Source organism: Podarcis pityusensis, assembly GCF_964106645.2.
Source record: "Podarcis pityusensis genome assembly, chromosome: 15".
Lineage (NCBI taxonomy): Eukaryota > Metazoa > Chordata > Lepidosauria > Squamata > Lacertidae > Podarcis > Podarcis pityusensis.
The window spans coordinates 36948876-36972563 of record NC_138040.1 but is presented as its reverse complement, the minus strand read 5'-3'; the positions used below and the strand labels follow the sequence as shown (position 1 = coordinate 36972563).

Sequence of the window (23688 nt, the reverse complement as noted above, 5' to 3'; positions counted from 1 at the left end):
AAATAAGCATGGGGAATAAATTTGATTCAATTTGTATTTAAAGGTGAACCTACCTGCTTTGCCCTTCCTGAAATGAACTGGGACATAGCCATCCTTCAAATATCACACATATCCAAAATCTTCAGTGTAGTTTTGCAGCACAAAAAATGCATATATTAGGGTAAAGTATGCATAGGAATGTATATATCAGTGGGATTTGCATGCAAAAAAATGCATTGTATTTGGAGGAAGTATTTTGGGAAAAAGTGTATATTAGGCAAAATTGCCTACAAAAGTCTTTATATCAGGATAAGTTCCTGCTAAAATGCTGGTGAATTTTTATGAGGATGTTAAATTGAAAAAATCACTAAGGTGGAAATATGGAAAACTGAGGTGGAAATATGGAAAACTGAAATTGGAAAAAATGAGAAACTGAGAGATACAAAAATTGAGAGTCACCCAACCCTACCTCCAAGTCAAGGAGGGCTATTGGGGAGGGGGACAGAGTAGTATGCTCTGTCCTACACCCACTTTGTTTTACAATAAATATAAACATCTGAAAGGAGCTATTAATGAAGGGGGGGGGGCTGGTTGAATACCACATTCCGACTCATTTGTCCAGAACTGGATTTCCTGTATTATGAATTCTTGCAAGCCAAAGATTTACAAATATTGCTCATGAATTTAATTCGCCACAACAGCTTAAATTATTTGTTCTGTGGTGATTTTCAAATATTGTGACAACATGCTTGAATGCAAATAGTCCACATTTATACTTAGGCGCTCTTTTCCAATGCTTTAATGAAGATGCACATTTTAAAATCACCCTTCCCACCCACTGCTTCTCTGCTGAAATTCACCCCCTTCTTGAACCTACTTTGCTATATCTTTTTTTTTTTTTAAGCAGCCATCAGGGCTTGCTTCTAACATGTAATTCTTCCTCAAGAGACTGCAAGCTAATTATCTGTAATGCATTATGTATGAGTCTGTGGGCTAGTTTACACCTTGGAGCGGCGGTTAGTGAGTGACTGAAAAGCACAAGTGTGAAGCAGAGTGTTTGGTGCAGAGATGCGTACCAGGAAACAGCATCTATTTCTATGATGATGTTATCAGAAAAAATTCGGGTAGAATGTTGCAGTTGTTTCCACTAAGTATATATTTCTTGCTGGTATTAATCTCTGTGTGTGATAACATGAAGTGGAGGCTTAAACCCTTTTATGTACAGTGGTACCTTAGTTCTCAAACTTAATCCATTCCAGGTCTGTTCCAAAACCAAAGCGTTCCAAAACCAAGGCATGCTTTCCCATAGAAAGTAATGCAAAATGGATTAATCCGTTCCAGACTTTTAAAAACAACCCCTAAAAGAGCAATTTAACATGAGTTTTACTATCTTATGAGACCATTGATTCACAAAATAAAAGCTATAATCAATGTACTGTACTATAAAATAAATAAGTATTGTAGATAATAAAAATATAAAATAAAATAAAAATTCTTACCTGCACTGATGATAGTCATTGTTTGGATGGGGGGCTTTTATCCATTTCTGCAGTCACACACACAATCAATCAATCAATCAATCAGTAGATGAACTGGGTTCCACACAGCCACAAAAACAAATTAAGCGAAAAGCCTCAAAAACGCAAAATAAATAGCAAAAACAAAAGCGCCAAACTTAATCCGTTCCAGAAGTCCGTTTGACTTCTGAAATGTTCAAAAACCAAGGTGCAGCTTCCGGCTGGTGCAGGCACCCTGGAAACAATAGCCGACAACCACATCGGACGTTTGGCTTCCAAAAAACATTTGAAAACTGGAACACTTACTTCTGGGTTTTTGATGTTTGGGAACCAAGGTGTTTGAGAACCAAGGTACCACTGTATGCCCGAAGTGGTCCATTTCTGTTGCTACACCCAAATCTCTAAACAGCGAGAGACTCCAGGGGTGACGGTGCCTACCCAGGGTTCAGCTTTTTTGGAATGAAGGTCATTGACGACTCTGGTTTCTTTAGGATATATGGTTTTATTTGCACATACATACAATCTGAGCACAAGATGGAAGGGCTCACAGCAGAGCAACAAACTTTGCCTCTCTATTAGACTTCCAGGGCCTTGGACTCAGCCCATAGAGCAAATCAAACCTCTCTAGCATCCAGCTCCAGCCCAGAGTAGCAGAATAACTAGCCCCTTGACTTGTTATTTCCCCACCCCTATGGTGATGTGATATCCAGCCAAATAAGGATGAAGGGGAAGGTCTACTCTCTCCTGAAAGAACATAATTCCCTCAGCTGCCTCTATGACAGACAGCCTGACAGGAGGGTACATTTGTGTTGGTTTTTCATTATCTTAAAGTGGTCATTTAGGGGACACGGGTGGCGCTGTGGGTTAAACCACAGAGCCTAGGACTTGGCCGATCAGAAGGTCAGCAGTTCGAATCCCCGCAACGGGGTGAGCTCCTGTTGCTCAGTCCCAGCTCCTGCCAACCTAGCAGTTCGAAAGCACCTTGAAGTGCAAGTAGATAAATAGGTACCGCTCCAGCGGGAAGGTAAACGGCGTTTCCGTGCGCTGCTCTGGTTCGCCAGAAGTGGCTTAGTCATGCTGGCCACATGACCTGGAAGCTGTACGCTGGCTCCCTCGGCCAATAAAGCGAGATGAGCGCAGCAACCCCAGAGTCAGCCACGACTGGACCTAATTGTCAGGGGTCCCTTTACCTTTTTAAAGTGGTCAATAATGCTACTCAGGAACAAGGTGGCCTTCAGAGGTGTATGTTTGCAGTTTGACCTACTTAGCTGCACACCCGTGGTCTCTTGACTTTTTGTCTAATTAAAAGGGGAGTTACTTTCTGCACTGGATGCAGGAAGGGTTGTGATAGGATAATTGGTTAATTGAAATTGTATTTAATTTGATCAAATGTCTTGTAAGCTGGCTGGTGAGGAGTGATGGCTTGCAGCATTGGTTTTATTGTCGAAAAACATAACAAACAAAGAAAATATATTGTGGACAGCTGTTTATATCTGCACTCCATTCGCTGCACACACTCTGTGTTGAAGAAGACGTTCAGCACTCTGGGCCTGAGGTTCCCCACCCCTGATTTAAATTATAGTAGGCATTCCTAAATTTGCATCTATGCACAAATGAGCATGTGCAGATTTAAGCAAATATTTGTCCTGTTTCTCTGTGTGTGATGCACTAGCGACCAGCATAGACTCTGAACTTGCATAGAAGCCATACACTCCGGTTCAAAATCCTTGCTTTGCCTGAAATTATTTACACGTAACAGGCAAGACAACCTGCATGTACTTGTGGCAGGCACACTTCATATAGGAGTAGGCAGGTTTCAGAACATGATAGCAGCTTCCAGTGCAGATTTTAAGGCCTTGCATGGATGAACTTCAGTCAGTTTGAATGTGCAGGGATTGTACAACAGTCACGCAGGATTTTTGCAGGCAGCCATATGCTGAGCAGAAACTCATAATGTCCACTAACTTGTGTGACTTTAAAAGAGGATTAGACAAATGCATGGATGTTAAGGCTGTCTGTGGCTACTAGCCATGATGACTATGTGCTGCCTCCTCTGGCAGTATGTCTGTGAGTACCAGTTGCTGGAGATCACAAACAGGGAAATTGCTGTTGCTCTCAGGTCTTACTTTTGGGCTTCCCATAGGCATCTTGTCGGCTTCTTAGCCAGGATGCTTGAAAAGAGCATTGTATTTGTGGTCTTTTGGAGAGCAAGGGTGCCAACTTGAATAAAATATTGTGGGGGCCCAGGTAAGCCCTGCCCCACATAATCAATCACATGACTCAGCACACACGTACCATTTGAATGGAAATGACCATCAGCAGGGGAGGGGCTCAGCCCTCAAATATTTTATTGTGGGGGCCAAAGTACCCACAGTCCCTAGGAGTTGGCTTCTGTCTTGAAGAATATTCTAGGGCTCCAAAGAATATGCAATGTCAAAACAATTTGACATTTCTTTATTTTGATTTTTTTGCATTTTAATGAGAAACTACCCAATTCCCAGTTTTTGAAACAATATGCAAACTGAAACACAATTATCCTTCAACATGCGCACTCCTCCAGATTTTGTGGTGTGGTTCTCCAACCATACAATGTGTATAAGCAAGCATATATTAGAGGAAAGCATGTTTTAACTTGTTTTGTGCCTCCCACGGTGAGGTTTTCCCTACTCTCCCCTTTTCTGTACACTTCTCAAGTCATCACCTCTAGGGTCTAGGGCCACTTTAATATCAAGAGCAAATTTGCACCCATTGCTTTTCAGAAACCATTGTCTGAACACAGTCATTGCTTTTTTCCAGTAGCAGCTAATTTACTGGATTAGATAGACTGTTCTGTTTTCCCTTGCATCTATCATAGAATTAGTAGTATCTGGAAGAGGTGCTCATGAGAGCTTGGAGATTCTGTTTGGTGGAATAATTCCAATGGAAAAGAATATTTCACTTTACCAGCTAAAGCATCTCCCAAGGCAGAATGCCAGCTTAAATTATATCCTTTCTATTGCACTCTTCTTAGATTCGTCCATACATGTCTGAGGGTAGATGAGGATAGAAACTGCATCCTGTTGAAATCAATGTCACAAATCTTATTGACTGGAATTGCAATTGTCCTTGTGTGTATTTGGACATTTGAGCAGGAATTTAAAAATTGATAATTACCCTCCTTCCCTCCCCCAAACACTTTAAGTAGTTTATTTTTAGTATGAAAGAAACAGAAGGGGATTTATATGTCCGGGAGAAGGGCGGGGAGAGAGATTACATAAAAATGGTTATTGTCAGCTGCCAAGGAAAAAATATTTCATTTGTAGAGCTGGACAGAAAGTGTTCTAGGAAATGCATTCCTTGTGCATTTATTAAGTGCAACTTTCTCTCTTTCTCTTCTCTCTCACTTCCTCTTTTTAGATAAAAAGCCTCTTCACGAAATAAAACCCCAAAGTAAGTTCATTTCTTCTCATGTAACTTTTAAATATCTTACTATATAATATTTATTTGTAAAAAGAAGAGGAATAGTTGTCGCCAGTGCTTTTTGTCTAAGAAAAGTGTTTAGGTGTGCTCATTTTCCTACTCATATTGAAATACTGCCCCTCAACGAGGCCAAAGTTAGATTCACAAAATGTTTAGGGGTATGCGTACCCCTGCGTCCCCCCAGAAAAAAAGCTCTGGTTGTCACACTCCAGTTTGCATGGCCACCAGCAGGAGGGCACGCCAGCTGTGTCTTGGTGGCAGAACAGCAGCCAGGTGTTTCTGGGAGGTGGGTGAGCAAGTGGCAGGTGACCCAGACTAGTCACAGAGGAACAGACATGGCAGGCCGTTGCAGGCCCCTAGAAACCACCCTGCTTTGCTGCCACTGCAGACCCAACACTGATGCAATTCTTTCAGCCTCAGCAGTGTTAGTGGCAACAATCCAGAATGGTGCTGGGGAACTGCTCCAGCAGGCAAGGGGACATTGAGGTCAAGGAGAAGGTAACCAAAGGGGTTGGAGTTGGGCAGAACACCAAGGGGCAGGTTTTGCAAGCCTCACCGTTCTCTCCTTGTTGCTGCTGGAGGCCATGGTTGCTGAGGGAAACTTCCTCCTCCCCATCATGACCTGTTTGCCAACGGTGGTGGTAGTGGCAGGTTGGAAGATAGTGAAAAAGCTTTCTCTTCTTCATTCCCATCTCGCCCATGAACAGTGGCAGTGACAGTGGGATTGTTGAATCAGGGCAAGTGTTGAAGGGATGGGGTGGTGGAGGAGGATTTTGGAGTGTGCTGTGGGGAATGGGGAAGTTAAAGGACCCCTGGATGGTTAAGTCTAGTCAATGGCGACTATGGGGTCGCGGCACTCATCTTGCATTCAGGTTGAGGAAGCCAGCGTTCGTCCACAGTCAGCTTTCTAGGTCATGTGGCCAGCATGACTAAACCGCTTCTGGCGCAGTGACAGAAACCAGAGTGCATGGAAACACCGTTTACCTTCCGGCCACAGTGGTACCTTTTTATCTACTTGCACTGGCGTGCTTTCGAACTGCTAGGTTGGCAGGAGCTGGGACAGAGCAACGAGAGTTCACTCTGTTGCGGGGATTCGAACCGCCGACCTTCCAATTGGCAAGTCCAAGAGGCTCAGTGGTTTAGACCACAGTGCCATCAACATCCCTACAATGGGGAAGTTATGGGTGAGCTGTGAGGGGATGGGGGAGTTTGAGGTGAACTGTAGAGAGACTGGCAACAGAGTTGGGGTAGACAGGAATTAGGGGTTAAGGAGCTGTCTGCACCAGACCAGCCTCATTTATCTACTCATACAAGTTTAGGTAAGTTCTCCCCCCATTAAACAGTGGCTCAGTGGCATTCAAAGGAGAGTTGGGAGCACTTCTGCTCTCTGGAGTGCCTCTTAATGTCCTTTAAAAAGGGTTGGGGCAAGCTGTGAAGAGGTGGTTGGTCAGGCGAGGTGTAAAAGGAGGAAGAGTTGGCCAGGTGTGGGGGAAGGGGAGTTGGCAAAGGGGCTGGCAGGTAGGGGTAGGTGGCATTGGTGCAGTCACAAAGGTCACAGAATATATCTTCCTTTGAAGCCATAACATCAACAGACCTATTCACAACTGCATTCGCAGTTAATACTGCCATTGTTGTTGCAACAACAGCAAAATCAGAGCTACAAAGTATAACACATTGTAGTTACTTTAAAATGTTGATGAAGAAAACGTTTGTGATTCCTCTTGCATTTCTGTAATAATAATTCATTGGACAGAGAATTAAACTATGCACCTTACTGACCAAAAGCCATGTCCCCTCCCTCTGCCCTCATTCTGGGTTTTGTAACAGAAAATATAGATACTTAACATTTGAGCCTTTAGTAAAATTATATAATGCATTTGTGGGAAAGAAAAGATTTGCCTTAAAAGTTAGAAATGAAGACTTAACAAACGGATCAAAAGCTATGAAATGACTCACATTAATTAAAAAACCAAAAACAACCCACACATAGTTCATATGTTTGTTAATCTAGATGAAGCTTGAGTTCTTAGCACATAATTTTTGTTTTGAAAATGTAGATAATATAATTACACTAGATTGGTGGAATGGGTCTTTGCAACTGGCTACCAGCCAGATAGGGGGCCGTGATATACTTGGGACAGGGCAAGGATTTGCACTAGTGCCATGAAGATCTTCTCCCCCCATCCCCGCCTTTCATTCTGTTCCCCAAATCTGCTCCGATGGGTTGGGACAGGTTTAGAGGTTGCACAGGTAGGAGGAAAGAAGGAAAATATTCTGCTGTGCCAAGAGAAATCCTTGCGCTCATGGATCCAGCGACTTAGTGCTGTGTTGAATATAATGCTATACCTGTGGACCTGGCTTAGTGGATGCATCACATGTGTCATCTTTGTGGAAGGCAAGTCTGAGCAGGTTCAGGTCATGCTAGTTGCATCATGTTCTGAGGAAGAGAAAACAGTTTGTGGCTGCTAGTGGTGTAGCGTCCCTCCTCCCGTGTCAATATCTATTGTGGAGTGAACGTGTGGGGGTGGTTTTTTTGGCTCCTTGTCTTTCTGTGGAGCGTTTTATTTTTCCATCCCTGTTGACTGCAACTGCAGACTTTTTGTTTAACATTCTGATAGTCCTGGGAGTTGAGACGACAAGGTGTTGTCTATGCACAAATCTCTCTTTTTTTATGTAACTCTGTTGTTTGGGATAGTGGTGCCCAGGGCTTTCCTTTCCTGAGTGCCCACCAACAATGTTTCCCTTCAGCAAATTCCCACTGGCTCTCTAGCGTGCTCACAGTTATCTTGGTGTAGTAAGAGATAAGGCTGAGCCCTGCATCCAGTCCAAAGCCCATATAACAAACTGAATTGGGCTGCTTCAGATTGACTTGGGAATTGGTCTGATTCAGTTGAGGGAGCCCTGAAACACCCTAGGTCAGATCAGGTCCTCCCAGAGTGATCTAGAGCTGTCAAAAGGGGGGCAGTATGGCGATGAGGACAAGGGGGTGGAAACAAGGGGTGCAGGCAACTTGATTTCACCTTCTCCCACTCCCCAACTACTACATGTTTAAAGCACAGGTTAATTGGGATGGGGAGGAAGGAGATGTACATCTCCTCTCCCTCCTCCTAACCGACTGACTGTGCAAGACCCCCAGATTGGTTCAAGGTCCTGGGCTGTATAAAATCAGAGTTGTAGAGTTTGAAGGAACCCCAAGGATTATCTAGTCCAACCCCCTGTAATGCAAACTGCTGGATCAGACCCTGAATTGGATTGGCCCTTATAATATAGTGCAGTGACTTCTTGCTGATCGTTTTGATATGTGTGCTCTCTCCCCTTATTATACTGTGTTGGCTACAGGGCTATGATAGTGCGCCCTGCAATGCCCCTACAGGGATGGGGATATGGAAGGAATTTGATTTCAGGTTTTAATGCAAATCTTCCTATTTGTGATGCAAAAGACACCTGTCCTTCAAAATTTGCACTTCCCTGAATTGTATGACGCTGTTCTCCAGCCGGATAATGTGTATATTATAGGGTATGCATAAAATGAATATATTAGTAAAACCATATAGAAATGCATTAGAGGAAATTCTTTGCAGAAATAGATATATTAGGCAAAACTACTTACAAAAAATGTACATTAGGAGATTTGCACTAAGATGCTAACATTTATTTATTTATAATGAGAACTTTTTTAAAAAAAAGCAACACTAATGCACAAATGTGGAAAACTGGACTGCAAAAATGAGGAACTGAAAGAAATTGAAGTTGACAAATTTGTGCATGCTTCCATGGAGGGGAAGGAGTCAGTGTTCCTAACTGCCTTTTGCACCTAGTGGGTTCTCAGAGTGGTTTAGCAATCAATCTCTCTTCCACAGGGAACTCTGGCATTTGTAGCCCTGCGAAGAATATAGGGGTCTCCTAATAACTCTCAGCTCCCTTAAGAGGCTACAGCCTCCAGGATTCTTTGGGGGAAGCCATGCTTGTTTAAGGTGGCATGATGTTCCTTTAGCGCAGATGGGACCCTCATTTCATTCCTTGTGCTCCTCACTGAGTTGTTCCTTTAAATAGCTTAATAAAATAAGATATGTTTACGTTTTAGATCCTAATGAACTTGAATGGGATTTGAACAGCCAAGAGCAGACACTTTTTCTGCTGGGAATATGCCTCTGGTGGTGCTCTATCTTAGTTGTTGTGCTAAAGCCAAAGAAAAGGTGGGGTGGACTTTAAAGTGTTTCATCATTACCTTGGATGTTTAGGGAAGTTTCCAGTTGTTAGAGTATAATACACTTGGCAGTCCAGCAGCACCTAAAATTGTCAGGCTGGCTGCTGTGCTTTTGTTTATTCTCTCCTCATCTCCTGTTTCACGATTGGATCCTTAAAGTGGGCTAGCCAAACTGCTGAGGTCGATTTTAGTGCCTTTTAGTACCTTGGGGAATGAAACTCTTTATTTTAAATTGCGAGATTAGAGATGTGTTATATAAATGCCCCTCGTTGCTTGCTATTGAATGGAACAGGCATTAAGTTTAAGACCACATGAATCATCATTGATGTAAAATCAAAGTCAATTATTAAGATAATTGAGAAGCAACCAATTGTGGTAAATAGCCTTATATATAACTCTCTGTTTGGGAACTGTGTTTCTCGCATGTGTGGACTTCTGCACAGAAGAGCAAACGGAGGGTTAAGAAAGAAGTAGATTGCAGTGGCTTGCCGTTTTAGTAGCAGGTGGCGAGGAGGAGAGACGAACAAAGAAATTGTGATTGTTGGTTTCCGCTAGGAAATGTACAGCAAAGCAGAGGAGATGAGTGGCCTGCACAGATTGTGCAAAATTTTAGTATAAATGAGATAATTAAATCAATTACGATTCCTAATACATTAGATCGAAATGTTTCATTTTGTGTTTCTTCGCTTCTTAAATTCTCTTCAGGTTTTTAATGGAACTTAATAATGGTTAATGGAAACTTCATTACCGTAAAATGTATTTTGATAGATGTTGGCCAAGTTGGGAAGCACAGACCCTCCAGGTGTCCCTATTTTCCAGGGACAGTCTCGGATATACAGAAGCCATCCTGATTTCTGATTTGATCCCAGAATGTCCCTCTTTTCCTTAGGATGTCCCTATTTTCATTGGAGAAATGTTGAAGGGTATGGACTTATCCGACCCCCCGAGCCGTCTGAAGGCAATCCGGTATAGGGAAGGTTTTTTTAAAAAAAATGTTTAATGTTTTATTGTGTTTTTATATATGTTGGAAGCTGCCCAGAGTGCTGGGGCAACCCAATAAGACAGGCATAGGCAAACCCGGCCCTCCAGATGTTTTGGGACTACAACTCCCATCATCCCTAGCTAACAGGACCAGTGATCAGGGGTGATGTGAGCTGTAGTCCCAAAACATCTGGAGGGCCAAGTTTGCCAATGCCTGCAATAAGATGTATGGGTTATAAAGAGCAAAATTATCATTGTGGAACAGGATGTCCCTATTTTCATCAGAGAAATGTTGGAAGCACAATGTCTTGGCTCAGACATAACACCAAATTGTGCTTTGGGGAATATGTGCCCCAGGCTTCAGACTTGCGTGCTCCTCCATCCTCCTTCTATGAGCCAGTTGCATCTCTGCTGTCCTGGTTTGAGACAAAGCAAATATGTCAAACTTTGGCATGCATCTGCCAGGTTTCTGATCCTAGTTTACACAGCAAACACAGACCCCAGTTTGTCACATCAAGCAAAATGGGCATATGATCTGCCTCCAGCCAAGAAAGAAGGGAATTGTTATGTCCCAGTACAAGAGGGACAGAGCACAAAATCATGAACCAGACTATGCTGTTGTGGTTCTTCCCAGTGTGAACCCCATAAAATATCTGATCTTCTCTGTATCAGAAAAACACAGATCATGAGATAACTTGCAAACTAGGCAGTGGAACTTTATAAAGCCACCTTACTGAAGCTGAGGTGATTTTATGTTAAAGTTTTGTTGGGTTTACCTAAAGATGTATTGTCTTCCCGGGTGAGTTTAAAGACAGATGCTTGCGTATTAAAAGTCAAATTTATAAAATATTGTTGTTGTACTGGCCTAAGATGTAAAATATGTGTGTTAATAATTTATAATGTAATATAATAATGATATTTGTGTTGCCCAGGTTATGACTGAACATCGCTTTTACTAAACCCAATTGATGTCAGTGAGCACACAGAAAAATATTATTAGAAAAATATCATTCGATGACGCAGCTTTGGAAAGATATTCAACCTTAGCCTAATAGTCTATATGGGCATCTGTTTCATGCTTTGGGCTTGTTTTATTGTTCCACACCTTCTAGCAATAGTTTCCTGGTTCAGATGAAATGGAAAACTATGGTTTGATTGTAGTTTGTGTGAAGGGAGAAGTAAAGGAAGTTCTGTGCATGAGCAAAGAAATGTTTCTGCTTATCTCAGTGACTGTCTGAGCTGCCTCAGTGTTTAAAACTTGTAGTTTATACTCTGCATTAAAAATAAATAAATCTGTATTGTATATTATGCAAAGGTTTTTGGCCAAAAGCCCTTCCCTAGTTAGGAGGTCTTCTAACAGCCTTGTGCATATTGCCTTGAGTTTAAGGATGGAAGAAATGCATGATATAAATATACAAAAATAAGATACAACTCTTTAAAAAATAAAACCCATCTGGTCTAAAGTAAGTACAGAAAACAATACACACACATTGCTAGCATTATGTTTCCTTTACTTTCCACTCTTCCATCAGAGGGAGTTTTGTGTGTGTGTGTGTGTGTGTGTGTGTGTGTGTGTTTAGTTTTTCCTGAAACAATGTTAAAATGAATGTTTCATCAACATTTGACATTTTTGGAACAAATAAGACTGTCTTGAAATGGAAGAATAATTCTTAATCTTCCCACAAGCATTTCCCAACATGATTCAATTGGGATGAAATGAAGAGCATGGGTCTTTTCCTAAACATGGTGAAATTTTGAAGTTAACCTCTTGGGCCCACAGAAAACCAAAGAGAAATGCATTATCATCGGGGTTCATCTGACCCTCTTATTACAGCCCTTTAGGAAATCTCTAAAGACCCATTTATTTTCCTTGGTTTTCTCTTGAGTTGTTGGTTTATTGAAGGGCCTGTTGTTTTAATTGTATTTGATATTGGTTTTTAATATTAGTGGCCTGTCTGTTCAATTATTGTCCCTGACTTTTAAAAAATTGTGTTTCTGTATTATTTACCCTATTTTTCGCCCTATAGGACGCACTTTTTCCCCTCCAAAAATGAAGGGGAAATGTGTGTGCGTCCTATGGGGCAAATGCAGGCTTTCGCTGAAGCCTGGAGAGCGAGAGGGGTCGGTGTGCACCGACCCCTCTCGCTCTCCAGGCTTCAGGAAGCCATCCGCAAGCCTTGGGAGCCCGCGGGAGTTCCCGCCGGGCTCCCCAGGCTTGCAGATAGCAGCCTGCAGCCCAAAGCCTGGGGCGCACTGAGCAGCGCACCCCGGGCTTCAGGCAGATATCTGCAAGCCTGGGGAGACCAGTGGGAGTTCCCGCCAGGCTCCCAAGGCTTGCGGATAGCAGCCTGTTCTGGGGGCTGGGGTCAGGGGAAGCCCACGCCTGGGGGGGGAATTTTTTTTTTCTTTATCCCCCCCCCCAAAAAAAACAAACTAGGTGCGCCCTATGGGCCGGTGCGCCCTATAGAGCGAAAAATACGGTAATTGAGTAAGTAGCCTTCACAAATCCTTAAGTGCCAGACTAGGAATCTTAGGCCATGATAGAGATGATAGATCGATCGATAGATGATAGATAGATAGATAGATAGATAGATAGATAGATAGATAGATGATAGATGATAGATAGATAGATGTTTTGTTTTTAAAAGAGAAACCTGAGGGTAAAACTCTGAAGTACAGTGTAACATTATTATTTTTTCACATTCCCAGAGGTCTGCCAAGATAAAACCTTAACTTCTAGTTCTTTGCTTAATTAGAAACAGGGTTGTTTTTTATTTGTGTGTGCAAATTTAGAAAAGTGTGAATTTAAACTGCACTGTCTCTCAAAAGTTTAAATCAAAGATGGAGAGCCGGTGGCCCTCCAGTTTTTGTCGGACTGAAACTCCCATATTGGCCAATAATCCGATGTTCTGACTGGGGCTGATGGAAGGGCACCAGGTTGGAAAACACTGGTCTAGACTCTCTAGATATCTTTGTCGATCTCTTTCAGTTGATTTATGGTGTATGTTGCTCGGTTTGAAACATTTGAAAAAAATGGTATAGAAAAAAATCCATTTGTGGGTTTTCACATGCCCCTGAAATGGTGGTGGTTTAAAAAAAAAAAAAAAAAACCCTTCAACAAGCCTTTGCTGTGACATTGCCTAATTGGTCCCACTGACAAAGATTAATGCCTGTTTTCTGTGTGGAGATTTTTTAAAAATTCAGACAAGCTTCATGGATCCACAACTGCATGGTTCCAATGACATAATTCACCTTTCATATATTTGTCCATTGTTTCCTACCTACCTACCCATTTTCTGGCATAAGAGATTTTCTGGGAACAGCAATGGCATTCTGCATTGTTCTCCTTAAAAACAAACAAAGAAAAAGATCTTCACAATGTATCACTTCCGTTTCTTCTTGATATTTCTCCAGAAGGTTCAAATGATATTTGGAACACCAGAGTGAAGTGCAGCAGAGCTATTCAGATACTGGCAATAGAATTCTGTGGAGAAGTGGGGCTGAGCTGGGGAAAAAGTTGTCTGACCCACAGAAATAAAGTCCAATAGTTCAGTAATTTAAAAGTGTTCAGTAAGGCAGTGTTTCTCAAACTTGTGTCTGCTGAGAAGGGGCTATCTAAACTTATTCTTCCTTAAGCTGTACCACAGCAGAGCATGAGATTTGCACCTGTCTGCTGTACACAAATATGTAAGAATATGACATTACAGAGGAAGAAAGAGAGAGACCAAAACAGGTTGTCCCTTCCTAAATCCATACACAAGGATATCTTGGTATAACAGGGGTGGGGTGCCTCAGGCCCAAGGGCTGAATGCAGTCCTTGTTGAGACCACTCTGTCTGTCCCTTAGAACTTTCTCCAGTCCATGTTCCCCACCCAAGACACACCCTTCCAGTGCCGGATTTATGTATAAGCTAAACAAGCTATAGCTCAGGACCCCACTGAGGGGGTGGGAATTTAAAGGAAAAAAACCTGGATGTACATTTCCAAACTATAAGATAAAAAACAAATAAAATAAAACCTGTATGCAGCAACAGTGTTTTGTATTGTGTAATGGACCCCACCTGATAGCCTGCTCCCTAAAATATAACTGGTTTGCTCATTTCTATATATAAGGTACCTACATTCTGCATGGATTTTGCATTCTGCATTGACTTTTCAACAATAACTTTGATAAAATACATATTTTGTTATGTTCAAATGGCTTTAGATACCTGTTAGGTCGATAAATTACCATATAGCATATATTCAACACAAAAAAAGCGACATTTGTTGTTGACAAAGGACAGCTGGACATATCGAGGGCCCCATTACCTTCAGTAGCTTAGGGCCTCATCAAACCTACATCCGGCCCTGACCCTCTTCCACTTCGTTCTTGAACTGTGTCCTTGAACTTTGAGGATGACTCTGGTTGCCCAGAAAGAGAATCGGAAGGTGGACATATCTTGTCCTTAGATCTCTAAAAAGGTAGAGAACCAACAAGTCAGAAGCATGTGTTTCTTTGCTTCTTTTCTCCTTCCAAAACGTTTTTTGTTCAAAAGGCTCCCATTAACGCTCAACGAATGCTTAGTGTCCATTGCTGCTTCTTTCAGGACACAGATGGGAAGCCTGAAACCTGTTCCTCATTTCGTTGCCTTTCCTTCTCTCCTTGCAGACATTGAGAATGCCACAGACATTGCCTTGTACTCAGGCCTGGGTGCTGCTGTCATTGCTGTAGCCGTCATTGTCGTTGGTGTGACTCTCTACAGACGGAGCCAGAGTGAATATGGTGTGGATGTGATCGACTCATCTGCCCTAACAGGAGGCTTCCAGACATTTAATTTTAAAACTGTCCGACAAGGTTGGTAAAGCAGAATGCCACTTATGGAGGAAGAGTATCTTTGCATGCAAAAGGATTCAGGTTCAAAACCAGGTTTCTCCAGCTAGGGTGAAGAAAGACCTCTGAAACCCTGGAGAACCACTACTGAGCTTGGTGGACCAAGAGTCTAACTTGTTATGTTCTTGTACGGTCGTGGTGGGGAAACTGCTTCATGGTGGTTATGTCCCACATGACACCTAAAGATCTATACTTGGAAGCAGCACAGAAAGGGCTGCCATCTTGGATTTAGGTATACAGTGGTACCTCGGGTTACAGACGCTTCAGTTTACAGACTCCGCTAACCCAGAAATAGTACCTCAGGTTAAGAACTTTGCTTCAGGATGAGAACAGAAATTGCACAGCAGCAGCGTGGCGGCAGCAGCAGCAGCAGGAGGCCCCATTAGCTAAAGTGGTACCTCAGCTTAAGAACAGTTTCAGGTTAAAAACGGACCTCCAGAACAAATTAAGTTCTTAACCAGAGGTACCACTGTACACTGCTGTACTGATAATTGCAGCCTTCAGCATTTCTAAGCCTATAAGAGGTGCCTTTTAATAATGTTTTGAATGGGGGGAAAGTGGCAATACCATTTCTGTAAAAAAATTCTGGCAGTGGGAGAGTGGGAGGAGAGATTGTGACAGAAGCTAGCATCACACTTTCACTAAAAACCATGGATACACAGGTCCTGGAAAGTTGAGACTCCAGTTTAATCTTACTGAAAACCATGGTGGATCACAAGACATTGGTGGGCCAATTATGTATGCCTTTGCCCCTTGATTAAGTGTACGTAACTTAGGGATCTGAACCACAAACAGCACCTTAATACACTCTCATTTTAGTATAATTTCTACCAGACATTCTCTACAGGGCAAGTGAATAGCACACAGATGTGAGCCCTTTTTCAGCCCATGGACCACATTTCTTTCTGGGCAACCTTCCAGGGGCCACATGTCCGTGCTGGATGGGACCAGAGGTAAAATTGGGCAAAGCAATGTGTATGAATTTTACACACTCACACACTCTTCACTAACTTCCATGCAGGCTCAATCCCCGTATGAAACAGCGGCATATTCCTACATGACAGGGGGTGATCTTCAGGGGCCCTTCGAACTCTACAGTTATATTATTCTATGTAAAGGTATTTTCAGAGTTCAAGAGCATATTCCGACCAGGCTCAATGAGGGTGCAAAGTAGGATCAGTGGGGAATGTGACCTGGGGAGAAGATGTGTGGCTGGGGATGGTCTGGGGAATGTCTTGAGGGCCAAACAGAGGGGCCAGGGCATAGCTGTCAATGTTTCCCTTTTTTAAAGGGAAATTCCCTTATTCCAAATAGGATTCCTCGCAAGAAAAGGGAAAAGTTGACAGCTATAGGTCAGGATGTGTGTGCTTTGGTCACTAGGCCTGATCTTTTTCATATGGTGAGAATCTGGTTATAAAAGTGTGGGTTTCTTTTACACGTATTTCCATTCTTCCTAGAAAAATCCATGGACTCCATTATTTCAAGTTCTGCAGTTCAGATAACTAAAGGACGGCAGTACTTCAGACAGTGGGAGTTCACAGACCCAAACACACCAAAAAACACTCAAGTGCACCATGTTTAGTCATGCATCAACACACACTCACGAGGTCTAAATTGTGCTTCTTTCCGGGAACAGTCTCTCCTTGAGACTGTGAGGGAGTAATTTTATGTAGTGGGTGAGAAAAGTTCTTTGAATTTCTATCACTCTCTTTTCTGAGATGGAAACCTTATTGAAGGTGGGAGGAAGTGTTGGGAGATGTGTGAACATAGCCCTGTTTTAATTCTTCCAAAGAAAAATATGATACAGTATTTCATAGATAAATATGTAGATGTTCTCCTCCCCATGGGGCACGCGCCTTGCAAAGCATAAATTAAGATAAGCGAGGCAGAGAAAGATTCACAACTCATTTGAAATTAAGGACAGTTTGGTATATGTGTCTATTTAATCAGAGCCTGCTTTAATATATAAATGACGGTTGATTTTCTGATATATGTTTATTTCAGTTCATTACCAGAAATGCATACTTCAAATAGTTTGCATGCATGCTTTAATAGCTGCAAATTCTGATGTGTTAAATACCTTTAGAAGCTATCCAAAGTTGCCATTTTTAATTATTTGTTCTGATGCAAAGATTGAATCTTTCCTGTTTTCACCATTGCTGCTTATTTAACTAGCTATTCTGGAAAGTATTGTTATCAGTGTGCAAATATTTCATCTGACTTAACATCAGGCGATTTCAGGCTCAAATCCATAGACTAATGTTTGCAAGTAGTTGGAGCTGGAGATCCACTTGAAACAGATGATAGTCATTTTACTACCCCTTGAAAGGATCAGCCCAGCTGGTAGACAAGACAAAAGTTTCCATTTTATAAACAATGTGAAAATAAAAAAAGTGCACAGAGGCAGCCTAACTGTTCTCTATCTCTCTCTTTCTCTCTGCACTTTCATCTTCTGTATCCTTTTTGTGACCTGTACAAGTTGTTGTGCTTTTCTTCAACTTTTTCTCCCTATAGAAATGAATGAAATAGGCAATAAGCCAATATTTCTGTTCCATTCAGACCTCATTTGCTTCAATTCCCATTCTACATTATAGCTTAAAACAAAATAAAAATGATGCTCATATTTTTCATTCTTTCCTAAAAACGAATGCACACCCCTATTTTTCACTCATCAATAGCTCAGTTGGCAGAGCATGAGACTCATGAGTTTGAGTCCCACAATGAGAAAAAAGATTCCTGCATACAGGGAATGGGCTGTATGATCTTCATGGTCCCCTCCAACTCTACAAGTCTATGATTCTATGATTATACAGCCACTGTTTACAGGTGAACTCTATGCAGCTCGGTCTTAAGTGTGGTTATTCCAAAATGACTTCCATTTTGCTCTGTGGGACTTTTTGCTCTTGATCAGACAGGGGGCAGTGGGCCAACTGTGACATTCCCCCACTAACCTCAGTCTGCATTTTAGGCAGACCACACCTTCCCACTAACAACCAGTCCAGGGATTGGCACTGCCTGTCAGCTTCCTCATCCTTACTCTCACTTGCCCTTGTAGAATTCAGCAGGGAAGTGGGCGGGTGGGAATAGCACCAGAATTAGTTGGCGCTGCCTGTCACTGGCTCTACCTCCAGCTACTGTTTGAGTTCCCTGCCACCAAATCAGATCATCAAGCTACAGGGTTCTGAAACCACGAGGAGGCAGAATTTGGTTGTTGACACTTGTAAGATACACAGCCAGCAGCTGCTATCTCACAGGAAATCCAGCTTGCGTACATGAATGTAGGATGAAACTGCATACAGTAAATCACTGGCAACAAGGGGTAGACAGGGGTCATTTTGGGTTTCTCTTATTTTCTAATATTTCTGGTCTTCAATCCTGGTCTTCTCTGATTTCTGCATCAGTTTGAGATTTATTTATTTTCAAAGAAGTCCTCATCAAAATGCATTGTTGTTTTAGGGCATTTCCCCCCCGAATACATTTTTGCAAGCATTTTCCTGTAGTATAATAATGCATTTTATATCTTGTTTCCACTAACAGATGCATTTTTTTGCACACACTTTCACCCAAATATATGCATTTTTGTGCATGCTATTTGGTTGGAGAATTGCATATACTTCTTCAGTTATTAATCAGTCCAGCTCTAGCATTTGAATGCTGTTTGCAAATGATACCTATCATTCTGAATGGAAATAGGACAGAACAAAGCATGAAATTTAAAATTTTGGAGGGAATTGCTTACCTGCAATGAGATGGGGCTATGATTTTAATAGCCTGCCACACCCATCCACCCACCCACCCCAAAATCAGTAGTCTTTCAAAGAGACTTCTTGGTGCATGAAGTTAATTTTCTATAAAGTTTGAGCCGCTGATTTAAAGGTGGGTAAGGGCTTAGGTGTAAATCACCTTAAAAGAGCTTGGAGACCAAATAACAGGGTTTCAGAATTTCCTGAATATTTGTCTCTTCTTTATAAAATTCCCCCAAGTATTAAGACAATGAAAAATGAAGGCACTGGAACACACACACACACACATGAAAAAAATCAATAACCCACCTAAAAATCTAGGTCTCCAATTCTTCAATTTCCTCAGCATTCACTAGGCCAAAGATCTCCCATAATAAGATTGTTAACTACCTTTCGCTGCTTGCTTTATTTTTATTTTTTTTAACTGAAATTTAACACCACATTAGAAAATGAAAAACATAGAAAACAGCATAAGCTCAGAAGGGTTCAAAGTAAACTATAATAGGGCAGTCCATGTGGGAATTGAAGAAATTAGCTACAGGCAAAAGCTTAAGGATATATAGAATAAACCTTGTTGTTAAGGAGGGTAGGTAGAATCTATGAAGTATGAAAAAGTGTTGGCAGGGGCCTGAAGTTGTCACACAAAAGTTAGGTGAAAGTATTCTCAACCTTAAGATATGTGGGGGCAGGAATCATAAGAGTGCTTCTGGATCAGGCGAAGTCCCGGTCTAGTTTAGCATCCTTTTCTCACAGTGACCGACTAGGTGCTTATGGTAAGGTCTGAAGCAAGGCAGCAGTGAATACTCTCTTTGACATTACAATGCTCAAGAAAGTATACACAGCACCTCAACAAAGGATCGTTGGACACAACTGAATATTGATTATGCAAATAATTTGCCCAGTGATGTTTGGAAACTGGACTTGGAGGGGGGCGGAATCTAACCAAAGCCTCAGAAAATAGCTTGATTTAACTGAGACTAATTTGGACCGCGTTATGCCCCTGATGACATTATCAGGAGTGCAACAGAGTCCCGCCAGATCCCACCTACAATCCCCCCACCCACATGCCTTCCTGCCTGCTGGGTCCCTCCCACCCGCTGCTGTGATGGCGGCAGTAGGATTAAAGAACGTCTCTTCCTTGCCTCTCTGATGCCTGGCATGGTGCTGTAACTGTATGACAGGCACATGGAGCTCTGGGCAATGTTATTTTCCCAAGGCTACTGATGTATCACGAGCTTGACAGGGTCCAATTCTTCCCTCAAAATCCCCCAATGAGCCAGGCACATCAAAACAGCACACTAGGTGTCAGATAGAAGAGGAAGAAGATCAATATCAATATCTGCCTCTCAGGTTCCACAGCTGCAAGAACAGCAAGGAAGAAAAGTAGGGATGGAGTTGGCCATGTGGGAAAGAAGAAGATAGGAAAAGAGGGTAGATTATTCTCTGGCTCAGTTTAAAATCAAAGCCAAGGAATGGGGGGCTGCTGGGCCATTAAAATCATCTTGCATTTTAACTTAAGCATCATTAGCTACTCAAATTCATATGTCTGAGTCAGAAAATAGGACTCTTTCACATCACTAATGAATAAACAACGACCATGATCTCTCCCCCAGCTAATTATGTTATTCTGGGGTGGGATCACTGCTAGTTTTGTCATGAGAAACTGTACTGGATATTATATGACAATGCCAATAAACACGTGTGTGTGTGTGTGTGTGTGTGTGTGTGTGTGTGTAACCAGATTCTTTTAAACCAAAGCAATGTAAGTATTTGGGGGTAGGGATAAGAACACTTTTGATGAGTGGCTAAAGATAGAAAACAAAAGGTAGGCACGACACAACTATTTTCCTGTGAGTTTCATTGTGAGCAAAAATAAAGAAAGTGATTATGGAAATTATTCAAATACTTGTCAAAGCACGTTATTCACTGTTACTATAAAATAAGCAATTCTGTTATTTCTGTGAATCATTCCAAACCATAGTGTAGCAATAAGTGAAGAGCAGCAACAAGCCTTGGGTTCATGCATTCCCTGCTTCCCTCTCATCTTCCAGCACTGCTGGCAGAAGATTTCTTATTATGTCTAAGCTAGGAACTTTTGTTTGTTTAAACAGTGGTTTGCTAAAAAGGATATCATCATGGTCCTGATTTCCTACAATAACCCATAGTTCAATTAGCCACATTTTGTCCTTGGCAATTGCACTGTTACTTTATAAAGTGATCTTTACATTCTCCTCCTGGCCAAGCCAGAGGAGAGGGGGAAAGGAAGTAGGCTCACTGATACAGCTGCTAAATGTACATGGTTCTACTGGTGGTGTTTTAAGTTTATCCTGAACTTAGCTGGCCATTTAGGGGTTCACCATATTAATCCTGACTTTCATCCTGATCTTAAAGGAGTATTTTGGAAAATCCGAATATTTTTATTTTGAAGGGGTGTCAGTCCCCATTGTTTTCAGCCGCTGTACTTCAGAAAATCCAAACAAAATGTCCCTTTGGTCTCCCGCATTGGAAACCGCTAGAGATGGCATGGCCGAACACAGGATCTGGGACTAGATAATGGAGAGGTTTCAGATATTTTGAATCACCCTGTGCAAAGGGTTGGTGCAGGCAGTCATTTTACAGCACATTCCACCTGGGGGTTAAATTAACCCTAACCATTCTCTTGGTGATATGGATGAGAGAGCTGAACCCCTCAACCCAGCATGAGCAGAGAGTTCATAATCTACTTAACCAACTTTTTGACCCCTACGGCAGTCAGTTTCTCTCAACTGAATTTACAGTACGTCAAACACCACAATTAACAAATGTATGGATTATTTGTTGCCAATGTGAAATAGTTCATCATCTGGGATTTTTAATTTTAACTTGTCTGTTGATGTCTTCAGTTTTCAGCATTGATTTGGATGAAATGCAATTTTCATATGAATGTGCTTATAAAATGCTTAAAGTGCACGAGTGAAATGCATTAAAAATCATAAATCTGTAAAGTAATGCTCTTTAGGGCAGGTAATACTGTGCATACAATACTCTACATACAGAATATATATATTTCACATATATACTAATGGGGTAGAACTGGCAATGATGGACCAGGAACTTTAGGTCATGGTGGCTGGCTCAATGAAAATGTGCCACAGCTGGGTGTGGGTGGGTGTGTATTAATGCAAAATATATTCCTCCGTTAGGAAATGGAGTTAAAATGAAATGGCCAATATTATAATAATGCTATTATATAAATAGATGGTAAAATCACATCTGGAACATTTTGCATAGTTCTGGTTGGGGCATAGTTCTCAAAAATGATATTATAAAGCTGTAAAATGTTCAGAAAAGGGCAACCAAAATGATCAAAGGGCTGGAACAACTCCCTTGTCTGTAGGCTAAAGTAGTATTGACCAAACAATGGTTTACCACCTCATTAAGAACTAGGCCAGGGAAGGGGAACCTTTGGTTCTCCAGATGTTGAATTAAGTCAGGGTGAGGAACCTGCAGCCCTCCAGATGTATTTGGACACCAATTCCCATCAGCCCCAGCCAGCATGACCAGGATGATGGAAAGCCAACGATACATGGAAGGCTACAGGTTTTCCATCCCTGAACTAGGCAATTCTGTAGACAAAGCTATACACACAACACTGTCTGTTGTACATAACAATGATAACCAATTGCCCGATTGATTTCCTTCCATCAGGTAACTCCTTGCTTTTGAACTCATCCATGCAGCCTGACCTGACCGTGAGTAGAACCTACAGTGGACCCATTTGCCTTCAAGACCCCATCGACAAGGAGCTTATGACTGAATCATCTCTCTTCAACCCTTTGACTGACATTAAGGTCAAAGTTCAGAGTTCATTTATGGTTTCTTTGGGTGTGACTGAACGATCAGAGTACCATGGAAAAACACATTCTGGGACATTTCCACATGACAGTAACAGGACCTTCCATCCCATACATGCGAAAAACAAAGCTGCATACATTCAGAATCTATCATCGCTCTCCAAAAGAAGTGAGATGAGGGCCACGGGTATCTTTGGCCACCTGGGAGGACGTTTAGGAATCCCAAACACAGGTGGGTTGCTGCGAAGTCTGAATGTGTTTTGAAATGCATTATTAAGTGTTGGGGTAAACCTTTCTCTCCTTCTCTTTAAAATGTGCTGTCATAGCAAGTTCTCTTAGTGGGGCTCGTGACATATGAACTCTTGCTTGCTGTTACCAGCTGACAACTTGGTAAAGATACCCTAAGGACCAATAGTGAACACTCACAGGATGTCTGAGCAGTTGTAGCTCATAACCCATGGGTAGGCAAACTAAGGCCTGGGGGCCGGATCCGGCCCAATCGCCTTCTAAATTCAGCCCGCTGATGGTCCAGGAATCAGTGTGTTTTTACATGAGTAGAATGTGTCCTTTTATTTGAAATGCATCCCTGGGTTATTTGTGGGGCCTGCCTGGTGTTTTTACACGAGTAGAATGTGTGCTTTTATTTAAAATGTATCTCTGGGTTATTTGTGGGGCATAGGAATTCTTTCATCCCCCCCCCAAAAAAAAAAAATAATAGTCCGGCCTTCCACAAGGTCTGAGGGACAGTGGACTGGCCCCCTGCTGAAAAAAAATTGCTGACCCCTGTCATAACCTAATGAAATCTTGTTGCTGGGGAATTAAGATTGAGTAGATTTTCCCCAAGTCACTAGCATGTTCCTACTAAAAACACAAGAAAAGCCACATTGGATTAGACCCAGACTTCATATTGAACAGCATTCTCCTTCTAACACTGACCCAGTTCGTGCCACAAGGCTTTAAACCCTCCCTTACAAGGGGCTGTCTAGTGAGTCAATCAGGGTACTTAAAGGTAAAGGTAAAGGGACCCCTGACCGTTAGGGCCAGTCACAGACGACTCTGGGGTTGCGACACTCATCTTGCTTTACTGGCTGAGGGAG

At 42.0% G+C, this 23688-nt stretch overlaps 1 protein-coding gene across 2 annotated transcripts in view; it reads left to right on the top strand.

The window, feature by feature from the left end:
- UNC5D (unc-5 netrin receptor D) overlaps positions 1-23688 on the top strand; it is a 409419-nt gene that overhangs the window by 309604 nt on the left and 76127 nt on the right. The window contains exons 8-10 of one of the 2 annotated variants that reach the window (XM_080982355.1): positions 4893-4925; positions 14794-14979; positions 22446-22823. In XM_080982355.1, coding sequence (XP_080838481.1) covers positions 4893-4925; positions 14794-14979; positions 22446-22823 — 597 coding nt within the window. The remainder of the gene's footprint in view (positions 1-4892; positions 4926-14793; positions 14980-22445; positions 22824-23688) is intronic. The other variant, XM_080982356.1, reaches the window with a different exon arrangement.